This window comes from Ambystoma mexicanum, chromosome 13 (genome assembly GCF_040938575.1).
Source record: "Ambystoma mexicanum isolate Mex_15411 chromosome 13, UKY_AmexF1_1, whole genome shotgun sequence".
Lineage (NCBI taxonomy): Eukaryota > Metazoa > Chordata > Amphibia > Caudata > Ambystomatidae > Ambystoma > Ambystoma mexicanum.
In genome coordinates this window covers 810,069,385-810,096,010 of record NC_090938.1, presented here as the reverse complement: position 1 = coordinate 810,096,010, position 26,626 = coordinate 810,069,385, and the positions used below count along the sequence as shown (strand labels likewise).

The following is a 26,626-nucleotide window of genomic DNA, read 5'->3' as shown; positions in this document are numbered from 1 at the left end:
AGTGCAGGAGGATCGCTTGACTGGGGGGGGGTCTTCGGGGAGTGGGGAGGGAGCACCCACTGCCGAAACGCGGTATCCCCCTTTTCCAACCCCCGATCCCATCCTTTTTAATAGGAAATACCAACTTCCCAACCCTCATCCCCTTTCCTATACAAATACTGAGCCGAGGAAGAGGAGGTCTGAGGCTAAGAAGATTACCACCCATGCAGTACATTCGTCATGTCCCACTGATGAGATCAGGCAGGGTCAGGCAATTAACTAAAATTACAAACACCAGGTTCCTATTACCTCTCCCACGTGGTTAAAATAGGCTATTACCAATCAGCTGAGCCCAACAGCTAGAGCGAGCTCCTTGGTTTCTACAAGTGATCTCCCCTTACTCAGACCCTCCTCCTCGTCGCAGTACAATTTAGCATTTTCTCGTGAGAGTGTTCCCGAGCTTCATTATTATTCTTCCCGGGATGTTCAAATGCCTCATTAAAAATAAGCCATAAGGGCTTGGGGTTTCCAGGAGGGATCACTGGGTGTAAAGGGAGTGGGGGAATACCATGCCTTATCTGGCGATGCCTCTCCTGTGAAGCAGGGATCCTATCCCTCCATGTGGTCCTCCCTTAAGTAGCCTCCCCCTTCCCCCCAGGTCAGAGTCGGGCAGTTTCCGCCTTTCCTTGGACACTTGGGGAGAGACTTTCCCTGGGGAAGGAGCGATGACATCGTCAGATTCATCACAACACCTTAACTCCAGAAGAAGCTGAGATGCACTCCAACCCATGAATTGGAAATTACAAGTGGCAAAGCTATAAACTCCCCAGTCCTAGGCCTTAATATCCCGTATCTTGAGTCCTAGACTCGCAGTTCAGTGTTCTGAAATCTACAAGTTGATTGTTCTTAACATCCCTGTTTCTGGATCTTGAATATCCCATGTACAGCTCCTAAAACTCAATTGTGGGTTGTGAACTCCATATCCTGGATTCTAAATAACCTAGTTCTGGGTCGGAAATATCCTTTTGTCATTGGTTTTAATACAATCAGAATGGCCACAGATGAGGGCTATACTGGGCAATAAAGGCACAGGGAATGAGTTAAAGGACCACGCAAAGGGGTGCACCGATCCTACCATATGGATTGGAATGCAGTTCATTATCTCCAGTTATTGCCTGCATCCTGAATCATATGATTGGCCCAGGCACTCTTCCTTGATACTAGTATACAGACATCTGCTGGGTCTTAAATTCCCACAGACTTAGAATCTTTACATTATCACATCTTTCATACTTAATTAACTAAGTCCTCAGTCTTAATTTCCTCATATCCTCTGTCAAGAAATCCCAACATTATAAGTGTTCAAATCCATGGGTCCTTTATCCTATCCTCCCTCAGAGTCCTCAATCCTGAAACTCTCCATAATTATTTTATCTTCACCGCCCCATCCTCCAACATTGTGTATCTTAAAAACTCCAAGTACTCTGCCACAGAAATCCCCAGGTTCCGGGACTTAGCCATCCCCATGAGATGGCCCTTAGAATCCTGTGTGGGAGGGGGCATACAAATCTCCCTTTGCTGGGACTGGGGAATCCCAGTGGGAGGAGACTTTAAAATCCCATATGTTGCTAGTCATAGCCGGGGGCTGGGATTGAGGGTGAGATGTGAGTCCTGTCTCTGTACTGCTCCATATGGTGCTCGTCATACGGCCAAGGGCTGGGATTGAGGGTGAGATGTGAGTCTGGTCTCTGTACTGCTCCATATGCCGCTCGTCGTATAGTTAGGGGCTGGGATTGAGGGTGAGATGTGAGTCTGGTCTCTTTACTGCTCTATCCTTCGCTCTCCACGAGGCCATGACCACTTCTAGTAGCTGGAAGGAATGTCCCTTCCTTGAGCCCATTGATTTGTTGCCCTCTCTCTACAGTGATCACCTCTAAGCAAGCCTCCTGCTGGCAATTACGTAATGATAACCGCCCTGTCGTTGCTTTGTTCGCAGGAGAAATCACTTCACGGATCACGACTGACACGAATACGATGAGCGAGTCTCTGAGCCAGAACCTGAGCCTGCTGATGTGGTACTTTATGAGGGTGACCTCCCTCTACGTGTTCATGCTCTGGATGTCATGGAAACTGGCTCTCTTCACGCTTGTTGGGCTGCCAATCATTATGGTCATCGCTAAACTCTCTGGAACCTTCCAACAGGTTAGAGCAATTTGGCATTTGGAAAAGGCTGGCGATGCATTCCCAGGGAAGGGCATTAGAAATCACTCAGTTCTGGGCAGTCTGGTAATAGTTGGCAAAGACAATCAATGGGCATGGTACCCGAGACCATCGTTCTGGTGTGAGATGAGATGGGCATGGCATATAAGACATGTATAAGCTGGGAGGTAGGTTTACTGTGAGATGGAATGGGCATGGTGCATGGGACAGTAGCTCAGGTGTGAGATGAGATGGGCATGGCATATAAGACATTGTACAAGCTGGGAGGTAGGTTTGGTGGGAGATGAGATGGGCATGGCATATAAGACATGTACAAGCTGGGAGGTAGGTTTGGTGTGAGATGGAATGGGCATGGCACCCGAGACCGTCGTTCAGGTGTGAGATGAGATGGGCCTGGCATATAAGACATGTACAAGCTGGGAGGTAGGTTTGGTGTGAGGTGAGATGGGCATGGCATATAAGACATGTACAAGCTGGGAGGTAGGTTTGGTGTGAGATGGAACGGGCATGGTGCATGAGACCGTCGTTCAGGTGTCAGATGAGATGGGCACGGCATATAAGACGTGCAAGCTGGGAGGTAGGTTTGGTGTGAGATGGAAGGGGCACGGTGCATGGGACAGTCGTTCAGGTGTGAGATGAGATGGGCATGGCATATAAGACATGTACAGGCTGGGAGGTAGGTTTGGTGTGAGATGAGATGGGCACAGTGCATGGGACAGATTTGAGCTGGGATATCAATGCAATGTGAGATGAAAGGGGCCTGGTACCAACATGTTTATGGTGGGGATGTTCGATCGGGGATGAGATGGAATGAACATGGTATGCCAGAGCTGCTTGAGCTAGGATGTTGATCTGGTGCGAGATGGAATTGGTATGGTACATGAGGCATGTATGTGCACGGAAGTGGCTCGGGTGTTAGTTGGAATGGACATGGTACATTAAACATGTATGTGCTGGGAGGTTGATCATGTGACGTGAAAGCTGTGAGATCAATCGGGTTGAGATGGAATGGGCATGGCATATGAGACATGTTCACTGTTACTCTTTGGGGACAGGAGTTGAGGCTTTGATCTTTCGTGAGAAGATGGATCGTGGGAGAGATCAGGATGAGCATTGTTATCTAAGGTAGACCCATGGGTAACAGCCTTCCATTGGAGGGGTGTTGTCAATGGTAGACCCATGGATCACCGGACCTTCCAGAGGAGGGGCGTCCTCAATGGTAGACCCATGGGTCGCAGGGCCTACCATTGGAGGGGTGTCATTAATGGTAGAACCATGGGTCACAGGGCCTTCCATTGGAGGGGCGTCCTCAATGGTAGACCCATGTGTCACAGGGCCTACCATTGGAGGGGTGTCATTAATGGTAGAACCATGGGTCACATGGCCTTCCATTGGAGGGGTGTCGTCAATGGTAGACCCATGGGTCACAGGGCCTTCCATTGGAGGGGTGTTGTCAATGGTAGACCCATGGGTCACAGGGCCTTCCATTGGAGGGGTGTCGTCAATGGTAGACCCATGGGTCACAGGGCCTTCCATTGGAGGGGTGTCGTCAATGGTAGAACCATGGGTCACAGGGCCTTCCATTGGAGGGGTGTCAATAATGGTAGAACCATGGGTCACAGGCCCTTTCAGTCGAGGGGTGTTGTCAATGGTAGAACCATGGGTCACAGGGCCTTCCAGTCAAGGGTTTCGTCAATGGTAGACCCATGGGTCACAGGGCCTTCCATTGGAGGGGTTTCGTCAATGATAGACCCATGGGTCACAGGGCCTTCCATTGGAGGGGCGTCGTCAATGGTAGACCCATGGGTCACAGGGCCTTCCATTGGAGGGGCGTCGGCAACGGTAGAGCCATGGGTCACAGGGCCTTCCATTGGAGGGGTGTCGTCAATGGTAGAACCATGGGTCACAGGGACTTCAGTGGAGGGGTGTCGTCGATGGTAGAACAGTGTGTGAGGGGTCAGAAATGCAAGAAGGGCACAAAGGTACAGTTTTCTCAAAGTTCACCATTTATTAAAATTAAACGGGTTGGGATAAACGCCTATCTTTCCCTATCCTAGCGAGGATGTCTCTACCTTGCAAACTAAGCTAAAGAAAGAAGACCTAGGGCCTCATTATGATCCTGCCGGTCCGGGAGGATAGCTCAGCGGCAACGTTCTCGCCTTTGAACCAAGGCGACACGGAGCAACACAGGTTCGATCCCCGGGTCCGCGCTTAGAAACCTCTGGGTATTAAGCGCGTTATAAATAACCTATCATATCATATCATAGTGCCCTGCTCACCCTTCCACACCCAGGGATATAGATTCCTGCTCTCTAGTCCACATCCAGAGATAATGCACCCTGGTCCCTCTCCCAGTGGTATAGTGCCCTGCTCACCCTTCCACACCCAGGGATATAGACCCCTGCTCTCTAGTCCACATCCAGCGATAATGCGCCCTGGTCTCTCTCCCAGGGGTATAGTGCCCTGCTCACCCTTCCACACCCAGGGATATAGACCCCTGCTCTCTACTCCACACCCAGAGATAATGCACCCTGGTCCCTCTCCCTCCCAGGGGTATAGTGCCCTGCTCACCCTTCCTAACCCAGGGATATAGATCCCTGCTCTCTAGTCCACATCCAGCGATAATGCGCCCTGGTCTCTCTCCCAGGGGTATAGGGTCCTGCTCACCCTTCCAAACCCAGGGATATAGACCCCTGCTCTCTAGTCCACATCCAGCGATAATGCGCCCTGGTCTCTCTCCCAGGGGTATAGTGCCCTGCTCACCCTTCCACACCCAGGGATATAGACCCCTGCTCTCTACTCCACACCCAGAGATAATGCACCATGGTCCCTCTCTCTACCAGCGATATAGTGCCCTGCTCACCCTTCCACACCCAGGGATATAGATCCCTGCTCTCTAGTCCACACCCAGAGATAATGTGCCCTGGTCCCTCTCCCAGGGGTATAGTGCCCTGCTCACTCTTCCAAACCCAGGGATATAGACACCTGCTCTCTAGTCCACATCCAGAGATAATGCACCCTGGTCCCTCTCCCTCCCAGGGGTACAGTGCCCTGCACACCCTTCCACACCCAGGGATATAGACCCCTGCTCTCTAGTCCACACCCAGAGATAATGTGCCCTGGTCCCTCTCCCAGCGGTATAGTGTCCTGGTCACCCTTCCACACTCGGGGATATAGATCCCTGCTCTCTAGTCCACACCCAGAGATAATGCACCCTGGTCCCTCTCCCTCCCAGGGGTATAGTGCCCTGCTCACCCTTCCACACCCAGGGATATAGATCCCTGCTCTCTAGTCCACACCCAGAGATAATGCACCCTGGTCCCTCTCCCTCCCAGGGGTATAGTGCCCTGCTCACCCTTCCACACTCAGGGATATAGATCCCTGCTCTCTAGTCCACACCCAGAGATAATGCACCCTGGTCCCTCTCTCTCCCAGCGATATAGTGCCCTGCTCACCCTTCCACACCCAGGGATATAGACCCCTGCTCTCTAGTCCACACCCAGAGATAATGTGCCCTGGTCCCTCTCCCAGCGGTATAGTGTCCTGCACCCTGGTCCCTCTCCCAGTGGTATAGTGTCCTGGTCACCCTTCCAAACCCAGGGATATAGACCCCTGCTCTCTAGTCCACACCCAGAGATAATGCACCCTGGTCCCCCTCCCAGGGGTATGGTGCCCTGCTCACCCTTCCACACCCAGGGATATAGACCCCTGCTCTCTAGTCCACACCCAGAGATAATGCACCCTGGTCCCCCTCCCTCCCTCCCTCCCTCCCTCCCTCCCTCCCAGGGGTATAGTGCCCTGATCACCCTTCCTAACCCAGGGATATAGATCCCTGGTCTCTAGTCCACATCCAGAGATAATGCACCCGGGTCCCTCTCCCTCCCAGGGGTATAGTGCCCTGCTCACCCTTCCACATCCAGGGATATAGACCCCTGCTCTCTACTCCACACCCAGGGATATTGACCCCTGCTCTCTAGTCCACACCCAGAGATAATGCACCCTGGTCCCCCTCCCTCCCAGGGGTATAGTGCCCTGCTCACCCTTCCACACCCAGGGATATAGACCCCTGCTCTCTAGTCCACATCCAGAGATAATGCACCCTGGTCCCTCTCCCTCCCAGGGGTATAGTGCCCTGCTCACCCTTACACACCCAGGGATATAGACCCCTGCTCTCTACTCCACACCCAGGGATATAGATCCATGCTCTCTAGTCCACACCCAGAGATAATGCACCCTGGTCCCTCTCCCAGGGGTATAGTGCCCTGCTCACCCTTCCACACCCAGGGATATAGACCCCTGCTCTCTAGTCCACATCCAGAGATAATGCACCCTGGTCCCTCTCCCTCCCAGGGGTATAGTGCCCTGTTCACCCTTCCACACCCAGGGATATAGATCCATGCTCTCTAGTCCACATCCAGAGATAATGCACCCTGGTCCCTCTGCCTCCCAGGAGTATAGTGCCCTGCTCACCCTTCCACACCCAGGGATATAGACCCCTGCCCTCTAGTCCACACCCAGAGATAATGCACCCTGGTCCCCCTCCCAGGGGTATAGTGCCCTGCTCACCCTTCCACACCCAGGGATATAGACCCCTACTCTCTAGTCCACACCCAGAGATAATGCACCCTGGTCCCTCTCCCTCCCAGGGGTATAGTGCCCTGCTCACCCTTCCACACCCAGGGATATAGATCCCTGCTCTCTAGTCCACACCCAGAGATAATGCACCCTGGTCCCTCTCCCTCCCAGGGGTATAGTGCCCTGCTCACCCTTCCACACCCAGGGATATAGACCCCTGCTCTCTACTCCACACCCAGGGATATAGACCCCTGCTCTCTAGTCCACACCCAGAGATAATGCACCCTGGTCCCCCTCCCTCCCAGGGGTATAGTGCCCTGATCACCCTTCCTAACCCAGGGATATAGATCCCTGCTCTCTAGTCCACATCCAGAGATAATGCACCCGGGTCCTTCTTCCTCCCAGGGGTATAGTGCCCTGCTCACCCTTCCACACCCAGGGATATAGACCCCTGCTCTCTACTCCACACCCAGGGATATAGACCCCTGCTCTCTAGTCCACACCCAGAGATAATGCACCCTGATCCCCCTCCCTCCCAGGGGTATAGTGCCCTGCTCACCCTTCCACACCCAGGGATACAGACCCCTGCTCTCTAGTCCGCACCCAGAGATAATGCACCCTGGTCCCTCTCCCTCCCAGGGGTATAGTGCCCTGCTCACCCTTCCACACCCAGGGATATAGACCCCTGCTCTCTAGTCCACATCCAGAGATAATGCACCCTGGTCCCTCTCCCTCCCAGGGGTATAGTGCCCTGTTCACCCTTCCACACCCAGGGATATAGATCCATGCTCTCTAGTCCACATCCAGAGATAATGCACCCTGGTCCCTCTCCCAGCAATATAGTGCCCTGCTCACCCTTCCACACCCAGCCTATAGACCCCTGCTCTCTAGTCCACACCCAGAGATAATGCACCCTGGTCCCTCTCCCAGTGGTATAGTGCCCTGGTCACCCTTCCAAATCCAGGGATACAGACCCCTGCTCTCTAGTCCACATCCAGAGATAATGTGCCCTGGTCCCTCTCCCAGCAGTATAGTGTCCTGGTCACCCTTCCACACTCGGGGATATAGATCCCTGCTCTCTAGTCCACACCCAGAGATAATGCACCCTGGTCCCTCTCCCAGGGGTATAGTGCCCTGCTCACCCTTCCACACCCAGGGATATAGACCCCTGCTCTCTACTCCACACCCAGGGATATAGACCCCTGCTCTCTAGTCCACATCCAGCGATAATGCGCCCTGGTCTCTCTCCCAGTGGTATAGTGCCCTGCTCACCCTTCCAAAACCAGGGAAATGATGCCCTGCTCACCCTTCCACACCCAGGGATATAGATCTCTGCTCTCTAGTCCACATCCAGAGATAATGCACCCTGGTCCCTCTCCCAGCGGTATAGTGCCCTGCTCACCCTTCCACACCCAGGGATATAGACCCCTGCTCTCTAGTCCACACCCAGAGATAATGCACCCTGGTCCCTCTCCCAGTGGTATAGTGCCCTGCTCACCCTTCCAAAACCAGGGAAATGATGCCCTGCTCACCCTTCCACACCCAGGGATATAGATCTCTGCTCTCTAGTCCACATCCAGAGATAATGCACCCTGGTCCCTCTCCCAGCGGTATAGTGCCCTGCTCACCCTTCCACACCCAGGGATACAGACCCCTGCTCTCTACTCCACACCCAGGGATACAGACCCCTGCTCTCTAGTCCACATCCAGAGATTATGCACCCTGGTCCCTCTCCCAGTGGTATAGTGTCCTGGTCACCCTTCCAAACCCAGGGATATAGACCCCTGCTCTCTAGTCCACACCCAGAGATAATGCACCCTGGTCCCCCTCCCAGGGGTATGGTGCCCTGCTCACCCTTCCACACCCAGGGATATAGACCCCTGCTCTCTAGTCCACACCCAGAGATAATGCACCCTGGTCCCCCTCCCTCCCTCCCTCCCTCCCTCCCAGGGGTATAGTGCCCTGATCACCCTTCCTAACCCAGGGATATAGATCCCTGGTCTCTAGTCCACATCCAGAGATAATGCACCCGGGTCCCTCTCCCTCCCAGGGGTATAGTGCCCTGCTCACCCTTCCACACCCAGGGATATAGACCCCTGCTCTCTACTCCACACCCAGGGATATTGACCCCTGCTCTCTAGTCCACACCCAGAGATAATGCACCCTGGTCCCCCTCCCTCCCAGGGGTATAGTGCCCTGCTCACCCTTCCACACCCAGGGATATAGACCCCTGCTCTCTAGTCCACATCCAGAGATAATGCACCCTGGTCCCTCTCCCTCCCAGGGGTATAGTGCCCTGCTCACCCTTACACACCCAGGGATATAGACCCCTGCTCTCTACTCCACACCCAGGGATATAGATCCATGCTCTCTAGTCCACACCCAGAGATAATGCACCCTGGTCCCTCTCCCAGGGGTATAGTGCCCTGCTCACCCTTCCACACCCAGGGATATAGACCCCTGCTCTCTAGTCCACATCCAGAGATAATGCACCCTGGTCCCTCTCCCTCCCAGGGGTATAGTGCCCTGTTCACCCTTCCACACCCAGGGATATAGATCCATGCTCTCTAGTCCACATCCAGAGATAATGCACCCTGGTCCCTCTGCCTCCCAGGAGTATAGTGCCCTGCTCACCCTTCCACACCCAGGGATATAGACCCCTGCCCTCTAGTCCACACCCAGAGATAATGCACCCTGGTCCCCCTCCCAGGGGTATAGTGCCCTGCTCACCCTTCCACACCCAGGGATATAGACCCCTACTCTCTAGTCCACACCCAGAGATAATGCACCCTGGTCCCTCTCCCTCCCAGGGGTATAGTGCCCTGCTCACCCTTCCACACCCAGGGATATAGATCCCTGCTCTCTAGTCCACACCCAGAGATAATGCACCCTGGTCCCTCTCCCTCCCAGGGGTATAGTGCCCTGCTCACCCTTCCACACCCAGGGATATAGACCCCTGCTCTCTACTCCACACCCAGGGATATAGACCCCTGCTCTCTAGTCCACACCCAGAGATAATGCACCCTGGTCCCCGTCCCTCCCAGGGGTATAGTGCCCTGATCACCCTTCCTAACCCAGGGATATAGATCCCTGCTCTCTAGTCCACATCCAGAGATAATGCACCCGGGTCCTTCTTCCTCCCAGGGGTATAGTGCCCTGCTCACCCTTCCACACCCAGGGATATAGACCCCTGCTCTCTACTCCACACCCAGGGATATAGACCCCTGCTCTCTAGTCCACACCCAGAGATAATGCACCCTGATCCCCCTCCCTCCCAGGGGTATAGTGCCCTGCTCACCCTTCCACACCCAGGGATACAGACCCCTGCTCTCTAGTCCGCACCCAGAGATAATGCACCCTGGTCCCTCTCCCTCCCAGGGGTATAGTGCCCTGCTCACCCTTCCACACCCAGGGATATAGACCCCTGCTCTCTAGTCCACATCCAGAGATAATGCACCCTGGTCCCTCTCCCTCCCAGGGGTATAGTGCCCTGTTCACCCTTCCACACCCAGGGATATAGATCCATGCTCTCTAGTCCACATCCAGAGATAATGCACCCTGGTCCCTCTCCCAGCAATATAGTGCCCTGCTCACCCTTCCACACCCAGCCTATAGACCCCTGCTCTCTAGTCCACACCCAGAGATAATGCACCCTGGTCCCTCTCCCAGTGGTATAGTGCCCTGGTCACCCTTCCAAATCCAGGGATACAGACCCCTGCTCTCTAGTCCACATCCAGAGATAATGTGCCCTGGTCCCTCTCCCAGCAGTATAGTGTCCTGGTCACCCTTCCACACTCGGGGATATAGATCCCTGCTCTCTAGTCCACACCCAGAGATAATGCACCCTGGTCCCTCTCCCAGGGGTATAGTGCCCTGCTCACCCTTCCACACCCAGGGATATAGACCCCTGCTCTCTACTCCACACCCAGGGATATAGACCCCTGCTCTCTAGTCCACATCCAGCGATAATGCGCCCTGGTCTCTCTCCCAGTGGTATAGTGCCCTGCTCACCCTTCCAAAACCAGGGAAATGATGCCCTGCTCACCCTTCCACACCCAGGGATATAGATCTCTGCTCTCTAGTCCACATCCAGAGATAATGCACCCTGGTCCCTCTCCCAGCGGTATAGTGCCCTGCTCACCCTTCCACACCCAGGGATATAGACCCCTGCTCTCTAGTCCACACCCAGAGATAATGCACCCTGGTCCCTCTCCCAGTGGTATAGTGCCCTGCTCACCCTTCCAAAACCAGGGAAATGATGCCCTGCTCACCCTTCCACACCCAGGGATATAGATCTCTGCTCTCTAGTCCACATCCAGAGATAATGCACCCTGGTCCCTCTCCCAGCGGTATAGTGCCCTGCTCACCCTTCCACACCCAGGGATACAGACCCCTGCTCTCTACTCCACACCCAGGGATACAGACCCCTGCTCTCTAGTCCACATCCAGAGATTATGTGCCCTGGTCCCTCTCCCAGTGGTATAGTGCCCTGCTCACCCTTCCAACCCAGGTGAGAGAAACCTGAGGGTGTCTCACTGTCTAGTCCCAGAGAATCTCTTACTCCGTTGGCCAGGGCACAGCCATCGCCATTGGATCCTGAGCCTGGGGGTGGTCCCCTGCGGGAGGATTACCTGGGTGAGGGGTCCTTGGGAGTGGGGTTGGGACACTGAATGGTGATACGTGATATACCCACCTTAACACCTCTATACCATCCTACTCTTTAGGATATTCCGAGTTTTCATCTACCCCCCTAACCCATGGTTATTTAAATGCTCATGCAAGCTATTTAGCTGTGTCTGACAGTGATCTAATAACCAGTCCTGTCGCACCAGGAAACGCAAGAGTTGTGTGTTGTTTTTGTTGGTTGCTCTATTTTAGAAAAAACTCTTCATGCTGTAAAATAAGCATCAATGCATGCTGGGGTATTCATACATTTGGTTAAGTGAGGGACAGTTTCTCTCCTATCCTATCCCTATTAGATTGGCCGTTGTGCCATACGCTGCCTAGGGATAGGCACCCTTGCGTAGGGACAGGGTGTTCTTCCAACAGGGTTAGATGGTTACATGCTGTTGTCTTCCCCACCTGCATGTATCCAATCCTATGGACTTTCCCCACATGGATAAAAGGTGGAGCACGGGAAAACACTCTGAGCGAGGCACTTCACACGAAGGAGCTGTTCTTCCAGGTCAGCAGCAAAGCAGGTGGAGACAGACAGCAGACCAAGAGCCAGGAACAAGAAGTGTGGAGCCCTTGGGCGTCTCGGCAGGTGATCGTTACCTCCCAGGAAACTGGAAAACTGCATATGCAAACCCGACGACAGAGAATATTGAATCCAGCATTGTGTGTAAAAGATACACGCTGCACTCCCGGATTAATGGCTGAGTGGGGGAGGTGAAGCAGCCGCCATGGTCTCATCTTTGGCTCCCAAACCAAAGACGCAAACTCAGAAATCAACACAGCTGCTGAGTTAGAGAAAGCCGTGCGAAACCAACCTGTATTGAAGCTAAGATTGCAAACGGCAACAGTTTTTCATGAGAATGAAGGATGCACGTTTACTGGAAAGACACAAGTGAAGGCAAGATATGATTAAACCATCAAAAGCATTGATGAACTGTCAAGCATGCAAGTAACGAGTGATACAAAATAACAGAGTGGTCCGGCATAGTGAAAGTGCCCAAACGAAGGTCTCTGTTTAACATATAATGTAATGAAATGGAAAGTGAAAGTAGGAAATAACCTCGTCAAGTAATTAACTTTGAAATCCTGAATGGTTGAAGGGAAGAATAAATTGCAATCGAAGTGATCCTGCGAAGGTTTTTGTAAAACCCCTCGCACATTTGAAAGTATGACTAGAAGGTCCGAGGCTGACAGAGGGAGGCCTGTAACGAACGATGATAAAATTGCAAGTGGATGGTCTGAGCCCGGCCGAGGGAGAACTATTGTGAATTGTGAACCCTGAGAAATCCTGAAGAAATGTGACTGTATTGAATTTAGAAGGAGCTTTTCTTTTGTGTTAAAGAAGTCCAAGACATCCTGCGAATAAGAGACTTGGTGCGAACAAGAGGCTTTTTCATGGAAGGTCCAGGTCTCCTGAGCTGCATCCTCGTGCCAAAACAGCCACAGTGTGTTCTAAAGACCCGAGGCTGCCACTGTGTCCCGTGCTAAAACACATGTTGAAGGGAATTTGGTTGCTCAGCCACCCCAACATATTATTTTGAACACTGTTTTTCTTTACATATACCTTTTCCCATGCACCCATTTACTGTAGTAGCAGAAGGGCAGGCAATAGGTTTATTTAGTATAGGCCATTTTGTTTTGACTGACGTGACTGGGACTGTTTTATTTTTATTTGATGGTAGAGCGTGCTCCAATCTTTAGATATAGAGCCAGACAGGAGTTTTTACAACCCCTGTTGTTCAATAAACACCCTTGAACAGTGCATATCTTGTGTCTGTCTTGTGAGAAACTCATGGTGCCAACAAGACAGACACAAGCAATCACAGTTCATAGGTGTTTATTGAACAATGAATGCTGCCTAATCTAAACCTATATCTAAGATGGGAGCAAGCATCGACCATCAAATGAATATAAGGCAGTCCTGGTGCCGTTGTGTCAAAATAAAAGGACCTATACTAAGAAATCTATAGCCAAACCTCACAACTAATACAAAAAGGGATGTGGGCTAGTTATCCAGAAAAGAAAGAAGTCTAAGGATGCAGTGGGCTGGGTCTCCCTTCCCCACATTTTGTGTACGGGGTAAGATTGGAGCTTAGAGCACAGTACAGTCTCTGGCTTCTCCAGCACGAGACGACAGTTCCGAAGATGGTTCTTGGGCGCGTCGGTGCCAAGTCTCATTTCCTTTGAAAGTCTCTTGCCTCCGGGCATGACTTGTTCAAATAACAAAAACAAAAGTTTCTTTAACCAAATGCAAGTTTGTTCCCTTATCTTGCTTGGGGTGATCATTGTTCACCCCTGGGCCCCCCTCTTCTGGGTGTTGACCGTTCTCAATTGTTTATCACAGTTTCATGTAGGGTGTTGGCTTCACCCCTGCACCACTCTCTTCTGGATGCTGACCCTTCTCAATTGTTTATAACCACATTCAAGTAAGGTGATTGTTTCACTCCTGGGTCTCCCTCTACTGGGTAGTGACCCTTTAAGTATCGTACTTCAAAAATATATTATAGTTCCTATATAAATCAATTTTGGGTGATGGCTTCACCCCTAGATCTCCCTCGGTCAGGCTCGAACCCCTCTTGCCTTTTGCAGGATTTCTCCTCCCTCATTTTCTCAATGTATTTTGCTTGGGTGATGACTTCACCCCTGGATCTCCCTCGGTCGGGCTCGGACCCATCTTGCCTTTAGCGGGATTCAGTTCCCTTGATTTCTCAATGTTTACTCTTGCTGTGGGATTCACTTCCCGTTCTCTCACACTGCTTATAGATCAAAGTCTTTCGATTGTACAGGGATTTTGCTTGACCCTCTGTATGACCACGTTGACCTCCTATTTTGCAGGCCCTCCTACAGCCTTCTGGTATTTTTAGTTTCTCTCCTCTGGGGCTCGACTAGAGTCTCTTGAGTTAGCACCTACGTGGTGCCAGTTTCCCTCTACAGCTGGTCTCCCAATCACACTTTTAACAGTTCATTCAAAGTTCATCAGCTTTGTTTCAAAACTTGCCACTTTGTGATTCTCACTCAACACAGACCAGTTCTTATCGGTTCTCTCCTCGACTCACCAACTGTGATGAACCACTTGTTTTTTTGTCTTCTCTGGAGTCAAGGTCGGTAGAACGGGCGCGGGAACGTCCCTCGCTCTTGCTTATCGGCATAGGCTTGCCATGTGTACCGTTGACATCTGCTGCAGGACACTTGTGCTATTGTTCATGGTCTTAGGCTCTCTTCCACAAAGGTTCTACAGGCCTGGTATGAATAGGGCAAGGTCACCTCTCCTCTTGCCACCCTCTTGATTCCTGCCGCCTTTCTCCTTCGCTTGAATAGCTGTGCCTGTTTAGCCGTCTTGTCGTGCTGTCTGCCGTGCTTGCCTTGCTCATACTGCGCTCTCTTGCTTCACCTTTTATCCCTGTGGGAAAAGGAAGAGCCGCCAGGTGTGTGTGATTTGAGTCAGTTGCCTGACCCTCTGCTTGGGGCATGTCAGGTACACAGGTTTAACATTACAAGACTGTAAACCAGTGTTCATGTCGGAAAAGGAAGGGGTTGGAGTATCGGAAAAGGCGGTTGGTAGAGTTTCCAAACATCCTACAGAGTCGGAAGGGCAAGAGGTGATGCATGGAAATATAGCCTTCGCATTTGGGTTTGGGGTGCTCTTGGAAGGGTAGGTTTTGTTAAATGGACGAGAATGACCGGGATGGAGAACAGAACAGAGGGGATTGTGGGAATGGTAGTGTCCTGTCATAGTGTATTGGCTGTTCGGAAAATGACAATCAGTGGGACGGGATTGATAGGGTTTGTTGGGCAAATGGGACTAGCTGGGGCTGTGAAATAAACGAGAGGGATTGTGGGAGCTGTGGTATTTTTCCCCAAGTAGGTTGGGAGTGTGGAAGAAAGCAGTCAGAGGGACAGGAAGAAGAATGACTGTGAGTGTGCAGATGGGGAACAGTAACGCAAGGATTCTGAGAGAGGCATTTTTAATCCTAATTGGGGTTGTGCTCCTAGGGTATGTATCGGATGTGAATGGGTTGTTGTTGTTAACTTTTGGGTAAGGGAGATTCAATGGATGGAAGAGATGATGAGTGGGAATAGCTTATAAAAGCCTCAGGGACTTGGTGCCCCTCACCATCCTCCCTGTGATGGTACCGCATCTCACCTGGGGTATTCCCCCAAGCATAACCCCGGGTTCCCCTACCCAGGTGATACTCCCCTGCTTGTCCACCTCCAGGAACTGGATCCAACAACAATGGCCGTGTACTGACCACTTGGGATTTTCAAGATTTTGCTGCGGGAATACCCTCAGGTTTCTCAGTCTTCACTTGTGATACCATGCCTCCCTTACATGTGGTGTCAGAAGTGGGATGCAACTCAATTGAAACAAATTGAGGAACCCTGAAACATCAGAAGCGTAGCTACTGAGCCTCAGACACCTCTGTTGCCACTAAGGAATCCATTGGCTTTGATATATGTAGCATTAAGGAAACTACCATCCCTCCTGGGAAGAGAGGGTTAATTCCCACTGACTTAGTCCTAATACCCCCATCTGGTTGCTGTATTAGATTAGCCCCAAAATGTGGTTTGGCATGGAAATCTGGTCTGGATGTCCTGGCAGGAGTTATAGATCTAGACTTTAGGGGAGACATGAAAGTTCTTCTACAAAATCATAGCGAAAACCCTTTTATAATACAACCTGGGGATAAAATCGCCCAGGGAATACTTGAAAGGGCTCGAGTTCCCCGCTTTGAGGAGGAAAAGCAAATGGAGGAAACTGAGAGGGGTGACTTGGGTTTTGGAGAGGTTGACAAGGAGCTTAACATCAGCTCCACAAGGAACGATGAACCGTCCATCCTTCCTGACTTAGCCTTCGTATAGTGAAGTTATCCAATACTCATAGAGGCATTCTTGCAATTAATTCCCGAAGGAGAAGGCCAAGGAAAAGGTAGCCCTATTTTCTTTCTGAAACAAGGACTCCTATATAGGAGAGAAACGACTGTAGAAGGCCTGGTTAAGTGGGAAATTCTATTGGCCAGGTATGCATGTTCAGACATGTGAAATATGTCAAAAGACCAGTTCACAAATTCCTTTACCTGCCCTGTTAAACCCTCTGCCCATAATAGAAATTCCTTTCTCTAGAATAGGGATGGACATTATAGGACCCTTGGAAATCTCTAGGGTAATAAATGTATTCTTGTAGTTGTAGAATATGCCACCCGTTACCCAGAAGCCTTCCCTATGAGAAATAGCACCACTCGGCAGATCCTAAAGCATTTGTTACCCTTCTTTTCTAGGGTTGGCTTTCCCAAGGAAACGTTAACTGATCAGGGAATGAATTTCATAAGGAAGCTAAGCTGAAATAAAGGAATTACTACACATTACTACATTGAGAACTTCAGTTTACAACCCTTAGACAGACGGATTGGTGGAGAGATTTAATAAGACCCTCAAGACAATCTTGTGAAAGTTACTAGATGAGGATGGAAAGGATTGGGACTGCATGATCCCATGGGCCCTGTTTGCAGTGAGGAAAACTCCTCCAGCATTTACTGGATTCCCTCCCTTTGAACTACTGTACGGTAGAGAACCCAGCGATGCCTTAGACATGCTCAGGAAAACTTGAGAAGCACCAATACCCTTGTCCCAGACAGCTACCCGATTACGAGAACACATGAAGCTAGTTAGAACTCTAGTTCATACTCATATGGAGAAAGTTCAAACCCAACAAAAACAGGTCTATGTTAGAGAGTGAACCTCTGCTAATTTTCAGTGGGTCAGAAAGTGTTCGTTCTCTTACCCACCTCAGAGAATAAACTTCTTTCAAATCGCACGGACCTTATGAGATAATAGAACAAACAGGTACCTGTACCAATAGGGTAGCCCAACCTGATAGAAGAACAAATACCCATATGTATCATATAACCTCCTGAAAGAATGGAACGAAAATACAGCGGCCTCCACATCTTCCGTGCTATCCTGTCTGATATCGGAAGAGATTGATAACCTAGATCTCATTCCCCAAGACTTATCTAAGGATAAACAGAGAGATTGGACGATCTCATTTGTGCTTTCAATGATGTATTTAGTGAAAAACCTGGTAGGGTCCAAAAGGAAGGTAGTACATCTAACGCCCTACAGAATTCCAGAGGCTCGAAAGAAAATAGTGATTGAGGAGGTTAAGAACATGCTAAAATCCAATGTCATTGAACCCTCTTCAATCCTGTGGTCCTCCCCTGTTGTTTTGGTAACCAAAACTGACAGTTTTGCATATTTTGCAGGCTAGTAAAAGGCATCTCCGCCTTTGATGCTTATCCCATGCTTCAAATCGATGATTTGATAGACAAGCTGGGTATTGCGGTATTCTTATCAACCCGGGACCTAACAAGGGTATTGGCAGGTTCCCGGTACATGGACCTGATAAAGAAAATATGGCTTGTTCGACCCTAATAGGGCTATTCCAGTTTAAAGTCCTCCTTTCGGCTTACATGGGGCCCCAGCAACTTTTCAATGATTTACGGATAAGATACTCCAACCCTACTCTGATTTCTGTGGGGCTTACATTGACAACATTGTCATTTATAGCCTGACCTGGGAAGACCATCTCTCCCATCGTTACACTATCATGAGGGCACTCCGACAAGCCGGACTGATTGCCAATCCAAAGAAATGCAAATTAACTCAATCAGCAGTGAAATATCTAGGCTTCTTTGTTGGGAATGGCAGTGTACAGCCACAGCGAGGAAAGGTAAAAATTGCTCTAGATGCTCCCACACTTAAGACAAAGAGAGCTATTCCCTCATTCTTGGGGTTAATCGGGTATTACCGTAAGTTTATCCCCAGGATCTCTGACAAAACATCCAGATTGACTGATAAGCTAAAAATCGCAAAGACTCTGAACGTTTGCTGGACTGAGGAAGACGACATCTGTTATAATAACCTAAAGCTGACCCTATGTCAAAACCCCGTACTAAAAGGGGCAGACTTCTCCAAGGAATTCACCTTACAGACGGATTCCTCCCTGACAGGATTAGCAGCAGTATTATCCCAAGTGCATGATGGTCTAGAGCATCCCATCCTATTTGCCAGTCGTAAACCATTCCCCAGAGAAAGGAACGATTCTGTATTAGAATTAGAAGCCCTTGCCATCACATGGGCAGTCCTCTATCTCAGATATCTGCTGGGAAGGAAGTTTACATTGATCACTGACCACTCACCACCAAAACTCAGGACATTCTGTCCACCTTTTCTACACTCCCCCACAACCCATCCCACTCCACCAGATCCCCCTCCCTCATTCCTCCTCCTCTCCTGTCACGCCTGATGAAGTTACCAGAGTTGTACACTCCATGAAGGTCTCTTCTAAAAAGGTCTCCCCTTGCTCATACAGGACCATCAAGGATAACATTGGCTCTCTTCCCCCTGCTCTCGCTGATTTCTGACATCATTCTTTCTTCTCTGGATCTTTCCCCTTCCCCCTCAAGCACTCCCTTGTACGCCCACTGCTGAAAAAAACATCCTCTGACCGTAACTGCCCTGCCAGCTATTGCATCCATCAAGCTACTTGAGAAGCTGGCCTGGTCCCAACTTGTTGGTGGCCTCCATGATATGATATGATTGGTTATTTATACCCAGAGGTTTCTAAGCGTGGACCCGGGGATCAAACCTGTGTTGCTTCGTGTCGTCTTGCTTCCAAGGCGAGCACGTTGCCCCTGAGCTATCCTACCATGACTATCAATCTGGATTCCAAGCATCCAGAGGCACGGTAACTGCTCTTCTGAACACCCAGTAAGAACTGCTCACATCTCTGGACTCCAACTCCCCAGCTGTCCTAATCCTTCTCGATCTCTCCTCTGCATTTGACACAGTTAACCATTCCATCCTCATACAAAGGCTCCATGATGCACTTGGTATCTCGGAACGGGCACTGGATTGGCTGTCCTCCTTCCTCACTAACTGCTCCTCCCAATCATCCTAGGCCCCTTCTCCTCTCCTACTTCAATCGCCACCTGTGTTGTCCCTCAGGGCTCTATACTCTCCCCCTGGCTCTTTAACATCTACTTTGCTCTCCTTGCATGCCTCATCTCCACTTTCTCCTCCAACGTCCAGTGTTATGCAGATGACACACAGCTCTTCTTCAGACTCCCTGCTGACCCTCTTGCACCCTCGATCATCCCTGACTGCCTATCTGCCATCCAGTCCTGGTGCGCCTTCAATGATCTCTGTCTCGACGCCTGTAAAACTGAGATCCTTCCCATTGGGACCCCTGCTCCCTCCTTCTTCCATTCACTCTGGCCTGCCTCCTTGGGCACTACCCCTGCGCCTTCAACTGAATCCAGAAATCTTGGAGTCATCTTTGACTCCTCTCTTTCCTTCCTCGCTCACACTCAGGACATTGCCAAGAAGGCCAACTATCAGCTATTCCTTCTCAAAGGAATTCTACCTTTTCTCACTTTCCCACAGAGGCTCAATGTGACTCAAGCCCTGGTTCTCTCTAGACTTGACTACTCTTGCAGCCTTCTCCTGAATCTTCCTTCTTCCATTCTGCGACCCCTGCAGCTTATCTAGAATAGGCCAGCGAGACTTATCCTTGACCTTAAGCACAGGGACCGCATCTCTCCTGAACTAAAGTCTTCACTGGCTTCTGGTTGCTGCAAGGATTAAATTCAAATACATCTGCATCATCCACAAGGTTGTCTGGGCCTGGGGACCACACGAGTTCTATCTTAGTAAATACTCTCCCTCTAGACCACTATGTTCCTCTGGCACCAACTCTTTGTGTGTAAAGCGTTTTGCTAAACAGAGGACAGGGGGCCGCTCACTTTCCTCTGCGGGATCCCTCCGTTGGTATAGCCTCCCCCTGCGCCTTGAGCAGGATCTTCTCAAATTCCGGAAGCTCCTCAAGACTTTCCTCTTTTCCTCCTCCTTGTCTCCTCTGCCAATTCCACAGTTGATGAATCGGTGTCCTTGCCCCTTATGCATCCTTGGGGCCTTGAACTCCCAAACCAATTCTTCCCAGCTCCTGTCTTTCCACAGCACTTGCATCTGCACTCCCTCTGCTTTGGAGACTGGCATTTACACTTCCTGGGTCCCAGGCCGTGTAGCACTCAACATTCCTCGCACTTCACATGGGCTCGGACTCCCCATCACTTACCCCTTTTTCCTCTTCCACTCTGCACTTGCATGTTAGGAATACTCACAAGGCATAATAGGTGTGTCCCCCTCTGCTCTTAAATATTGTTTTATAATGTTATAATGTATTACCCACTCTCCCTCCCTGCCCTGTGGGTGCTTTGAAACAGTGTATTCTTATTGTATAATCGCCTAAAAAGCAAACATTAAATAAATAAATAATTTGGGACGAGGATGCTGCTTGGATGAGCAGGGTGACTGATGAGGGAACTGAGCTTCAGAAGGATGTTTCCTTGGAGGTTGGTGGTGTTCAGGAGAGAATATGGGGGGATGTGAAGTTGAGGGTGTTGCATCCACAGCAGTGTGTATTGTTGTGATGTGCAGCTGAGTGTGACCATTGCACTTGGAGGCATGTGCCGCGTGGAGCACGCTCAGTAAAGTGCCTGGTGGATGAGGAGCTCCCTTCATGAAGATGTGGGTACGAGTTTCAGCCATTCCCCTCAGGATGCAATGTGGACTTTACAGGGCACAGGGGCAATGTCATATGAAGGACTGGTCTGGACCAGCAAGGTGCGTCGAAGAGGGGTCCTCAATGGGGATATGGGGCGCTGGGAGGGGAAGCTGGAGGGTGTCAGAAGGGACAGTTCTGGTCATGAAGGATGTGATCTTTGGCATAGGAAAAGCAGCAAGAAAACCTTGTAATAGCTCAACAAAACTGCACCTCTCCTTATTGACCCCCTACTCAGCAATGCTCTCTCTCCCCCCTCCCAGAATCTGTCAAAGCAGGTACAGGAATCTCTGTCGAAGGCCAATCACGTGGCATCGGAGACATTCTCCAACATGAAGACGGTGAGGAGCTTTGCCAATGAGGACGGGGAAGCCGAGCGATATGCGGAGAAGCTGCACGAGACGTACCAACTCAACAAGATGGAGGCTGCAACATACGCAGGAGTCATGTGGACCAACAGTGTGAGTGGCTGCTGAGCGTTCCCTGTGCACCACTACAGCAATGAGGTGTAAGGTGTTCCCCGTCTCCTACAGTACCACTAGAGCAATGAGGCGTAGGGTGTTCCCCATGTCCTACACAAGGAGCACAGACGTAATGGGCTGTAGTATATCCACTTATGCTGACTTCTTATATGCTAGCAGTGTAACTGGCTGTAGTATATCCACTTATGCTGACTTCTTATGTGCTAGCAGTGTAATGGGCTGTAGGATATCCACTTATACTGACTTCTTATATGCTAGCAGTGTAACGGGCTGTAGTATATCCACTTATGCTGACTTCTTATATGCTAGCAGTGTAGCGGGCTGTAGTATATCCACTTATGCTGACGTCTTATATGCTAGCAGTGTAATGGGCTGTAGTATATCCACTTATGCTGACTTCTTATATGCTAGTAGTGTAATGGGCTGTAGTATATCCACTTATGCCGACTTCTTATATACTAGCAGTGTAACAGGCTGTAGTATATCCACTTATGCCGACTTCTTATATGCTAGCAGTGTAATGGGCTGTAGTATATCCACTTATGCTGACTTCTTCTATGCTAGCAGTGTAACGGGCTGTAGTATATCCACTTATGCCGACTTCTTATATGCTAGCAGTGTAATGGGCTGTAGTATATCCACTTATGCTGACTTCTTCTATGCTAGCAGTGTAACGGGCTGTAGTATATCCACTTATGCTGACTTCTTTTATGCTAGCAGTGTAACGGGCTGTAGTATATCCACTTATGCTGACTTCTGATATGCTAGCAGTGTAATGGGTTGTAGTATATCCACTTATGCTGACCTCTTATATGCTAGCAGTGTAACAGGCTGTAGTATATCCACTTATGCTGACTTCTGATATGCTAGCAGTGTAACGGGCTGTAGTATATCCACTTATGCCGACTTCTTCTATGCTAGCAGTGTAACGGGCTGTAGTATATCCACTTATGCTGACGTCTTATATGCTAGCAGTGTAATGGGTGTAATATATCCACTTATGCCGACCTCTTATATACTAGCAGTGTAACGGGCTGTAGTATATCCACTTATGCCGACTTCTTCTATACTAGCAGTGTAACGGGCTGTAGTATATCCACTTATGCCGACTTCTTCTATGCTAGCAGTGTAACGGGCTGTAGTATATCCACTTATGCTGACTTCTTCTATGCTAGCAGTGTAACGGGCTTTAGTTATCCACTTATGCTGACTTCTTCTATGCTAGCAGTGTAACGGGCTGTAGTATATCCACTTATGCCGACCTCTTATATGCTAGCAGTGTAACGGGCTGTAGTATATCCACTTATGCCGACTTCTTATATGCTAGCAGTGTAACGGGCTGTAGTATATCCACTTATGCCGACTTCTTTATGCTAGCAGTGTAACAGGCTGTAGTATATCCACTTATGCTGACTTCTTATATGCTAGCAGTGTAATGGGCTGTAGGATATCCACTTATGCTGACTTCTTATATGCTAGCAGTGCAATATACTAGCAGTGTAATGAGCTGGAGGATGTTCACAGATGCTGGCCTCGTGCTCATGCCGTGTAGTTCCCCCCCAGACCCCCCAGTAGGACCTAACTGCAAGCTCTGGGTGGGTGCACTGTCCTTTGCAACACCTGCAGTTTAGCAATTGTCTGGATGTGTGTGTGTATTCCTTGTGAACCCCAGATTTGAGGGAATGGTGCCTGGATGGAAGCGCACCCCCTGTCTACGTTAATGACAACTTGGATATGTGCACATTCCTGGTGAGTGGGGGCCAGTGTGGTGGATTTCATTTTGTCCTGTGGCTGTGTGCACTGTGTGCAAGGATCTTGAGACCTGTGGGAGACTCTGGGGAAAAACACCCAGGGATTGTGGGCCCTGCCCAATCGCATGATGAGCGCCAATGCCTGCCCCGACCGGCACTGCCGTGACAGGCAAACGTCCCAGCTGACCACCGAGCACAGCATTTGAGCAAGTTGAAGTTTGGTTTGAAACAGCCTGCCAACCACCATACCAAGGAAAGTGAAATGTGGGCCAGAGTCCTCCCTTCCCGTCCTCCCTTCCCAAGCTCTGAACCCAAGGTTCATGCCTTCCATATCCCCCAGCATGCAGCTCATGTTAATGAGTGGAGTTTCCACGCTACCTCCTTTGCTCATCTCCCAGATCCTTGTTGCACATGGGGGTTCAATGTATCTGTGTGAGAGAGGGTGGGGCGGGTAGAAAGCAAGAGTTTGGCAGTGGCAAAGTGAGAAAGCGAAATGGGAACGGTCTACAAGAAGTCAGTGGTAGGCGAGGTGGAGGGGGGGGGGGGGGGGGGGGGGGGGGGGGGGGGGGTGTGTGTGTGTGTGTGTGTGTGTGTGTGTGTGTGTGTGTGTGTGTGTGTGTGTGTGTGTGTGTGTGTGTGTGTGTGTGTGTGTGTGTGTGTGTGTGTGTGTGTGTGTGTGTGTGTGTGTGTGTGTGTGTGTGTGTGTGTGTGTGTGTGTGTGTGTGTGTGTGTGTGTGTGTGTGTGTGTGTGTGTGTGTGTGTGTGTGTGTGTGTGTGTGTGTGTGTGTGTGTGTGTGTGTGTGTGTGTGTGTGTGTGTGTTAGTTATATATATATATATATATATATATAAGGCAAGGACATCCTGGGCGTGTGTGTGCATCCCTCCTGTTTGAGGTGAGGGCTTGCACATCCCACTTTAGGTTCAGAACCACTGTAAAGTGGATGTTTTCTTTGCTGCTGTGACCTGCCCTCAGTTCTCAGGCTTGGCCCTCAAGGTGGGGATCCTCTACTACGGGGGGTGCCTAGTGACATCTGGCGCAGTCAGTGGAGGGGACCTTGTGGCTTTCATCCTGTACGAGCTGCAGTTCACCACAGCAGTGGAGGTGAGTGCTTAGAGATATTGCAGTTCTTAAAACTCAGACAGCCCCTCCCCCATATGTACACAAACTTAAGCAAGCCATACGTGAGGGCAGCAGAGGAGGACCCCACGAATAGATCCAGGGAGCAAACCTAATCCATGTTGAGGGCCGTATATAAATGCGTCTGCTTAAATTCTCACTGCAGGAAAAAGTTTTACTAAGGAACGCCACCCCTCCATTCCAAAATGTACCGTACGCCCAGCTCTGACTGCACAGGGTGGGTGATACAAAGATCCAACACCGCCCCTCCTCCATTCCATTAATGAGCCGTGCACCCCGTTCTAACTGCACAGGGCGGGTGGGACACAAATCTGACGACCCCCTCCCTCCATTCCAAAATGAGCCATACACCCAGATCTGCCTGCACAGGGTGGGTGGGACACAGACCTGACACCCCCTTCCATTCCAAGACTTCATCAAGAACTTGAATACCTTGTTCCTAAATACGAAAATACTGGGACGAAATAGATGAGCTGAGTAATGAAGATCAATGGAGGCCAAGAGCACAAGCTGCGCTCTAGTTGTTGCAGGAAAAGGCAAGCTGCTGGGAGATTTAAACTGGCAGACCAGCTGACAGGGAGACGCTGGCTCGACTCTAGTCCTCTCTGTTGATTTAGGGACTGCAGTGCTGGTTTGAGGTGTGTGGCGCCAACTGGCTCACCGAAGGAAATGAGGGGTGCTAACTGCAGAGGACGGCACACTGCGAGGATGCCAGAAGCAGACGAGAAGCTTCAGGGCGTTCGCAGGTACCGAAAGACAACTTCCACACCGCCGTAGACCGGAGAGATGCAGAACGGAAGAGCGGGAGCCGCGAGAGGCACAGAAGCTGTGAAGCAGAGGCAGTGAGAGGAAACAAAATGCTGATGAGCCACAGGCTTACTGCAGGAGAACCTATATACACCATCAAGAGCCAGTGAGTCCACCCAAGGGAAGTAGGGACACTGGGCGTGTTGGAAACCCTCCCGAAAGCAAATAACATGAAACGAAGTGTATGAGAAAGAGCGAACCAGTCAATATTACTTAAAGAGACAGAACGAAGAGCTATAAGAGACGGTCAAGTTTGTCAGTGTATACTACATATAAGGAATGCCCTGGCAGGATAGTGTACCAGGCAGAGTCAAGATAGAACAGAACAAACAAGAGAGACTATTAAATCTGTAAGTGTGCACAGTGCACATATGAGGAAAGCCTTGGCGGGAGAGAATATCAGGCAGATTCAAGCCACAAGAGAAAGGCCCTGGCAAGGGAGTATACCAGGCAGATGCAGCCCACAAGAGAAAGGCCCTGGCAGGAGAGTATACCAGGCAGAGTCAAGATAGAACAGAACAAACAAGAGAGACTATTAAATCTGTAAGTGTGCACAGTGCACATATGAGGAAAGCCTTGGCAGGAGAGAATATCATGCAGATTCAAGCCACAAGAGAAAGGCCCTGGCAAGGGAGTATACCAGGCAGATGCAGCCCACAAGAGAAAGGCCCTGGCAGGAGAGTATACCAGGCAGAGTCAAGATAGAACAGAACAAACAAGAGAGACTATTAAATCTGTAAGTGTGCACAGTGCACATATGAGGAAACCCTTGGCAGGAGAGAATATCATGCAGATTCAAGCCACAAGAGAAGGGCCCTGGCAGGAGAGTCTACCAGGCAGATGCAGGCTGCAAACTTATTCATTGTCGCAATCCTGGTAAGGAAGCATATCAGACATGTCATGTTGAACAGTGTGTAAAATGCATCACCTAAGGAAGGCCAGAGAAGGATCCATCGGGACTAGCAAAAAGCTGTGTTAAAGCATATTGAAAAGGAGTGAAAACCTTGCAGGAGAGTACACCAGGTATCCTACCAAGATACAGACTAACAGCCAAACTGTTTTGTGTGTCAGTTGTGTTGTTGATCGAGAGAAACTTAAGCAACTGTTATCCTTTTGAAGTATAAAACAAAGTGAAGAGAAATCAAGGTGCAGGGAACCACCCTCTGGAACAAGGAACTCTCTCCTTCTGGAACCTTTGTGTTGAAGTTACACATTTTCTTTTTGAACATTTGTACACTACTCGAGGCCAAAGACATTTTCCCTTTCACCTTGGAGTTGATTTTTAGAATTTGAGGGCCAGGATAGTACTTTGGACACAGGACGTTTTGCTTTGGACATTCTGACCTTTGACAGACCCTTAGTTTTTTAGTCAGGCA

The 26,626-nt window shown here is 50.2% G+C and overlaps 2 protein-coding genes across 2 annotated transcripts in view; one reads left to right on the top strand and one right to left on the bottom strand.

Annotated features, from left to right (window-relative positions):
• LOC138522045 (major histocompatibility complex class I-related gene protein-like) overlaps nt 1-26,626 on the bottom strand; it is a 1,849,186-nt gene that overhangs the window by 1,789,169 nt on the left and 33,391 nt on the right. The gene's annotated exons all lie outside the window — the stretch shown is intronic.
• Nucleotides 1-26,626, top strand: part of LOC138522124 (antigen peptide transporter 1-like) — a 56,517-nt gene that overhangs the window by 27,691 nt on the left and 2,200 nt on the right. Inside the window, exons 5-7 of the mRNA XM_069635380.1 lie at nt 1,976-2,181; nt 21,334-21,531; nt 24,279-24,407. Of these exons, the coding sequence (XP_069491481.1) occupies nt 1,976-2,181; nt 21,334-21,531; nt 24,279-24,407 (533 nt within the window). The remainder of the gene's footprint in view (nt 1-1,975; nt 2,182-21,333; nt 21,532-24,278; nt 24,408-26,626) is intronic.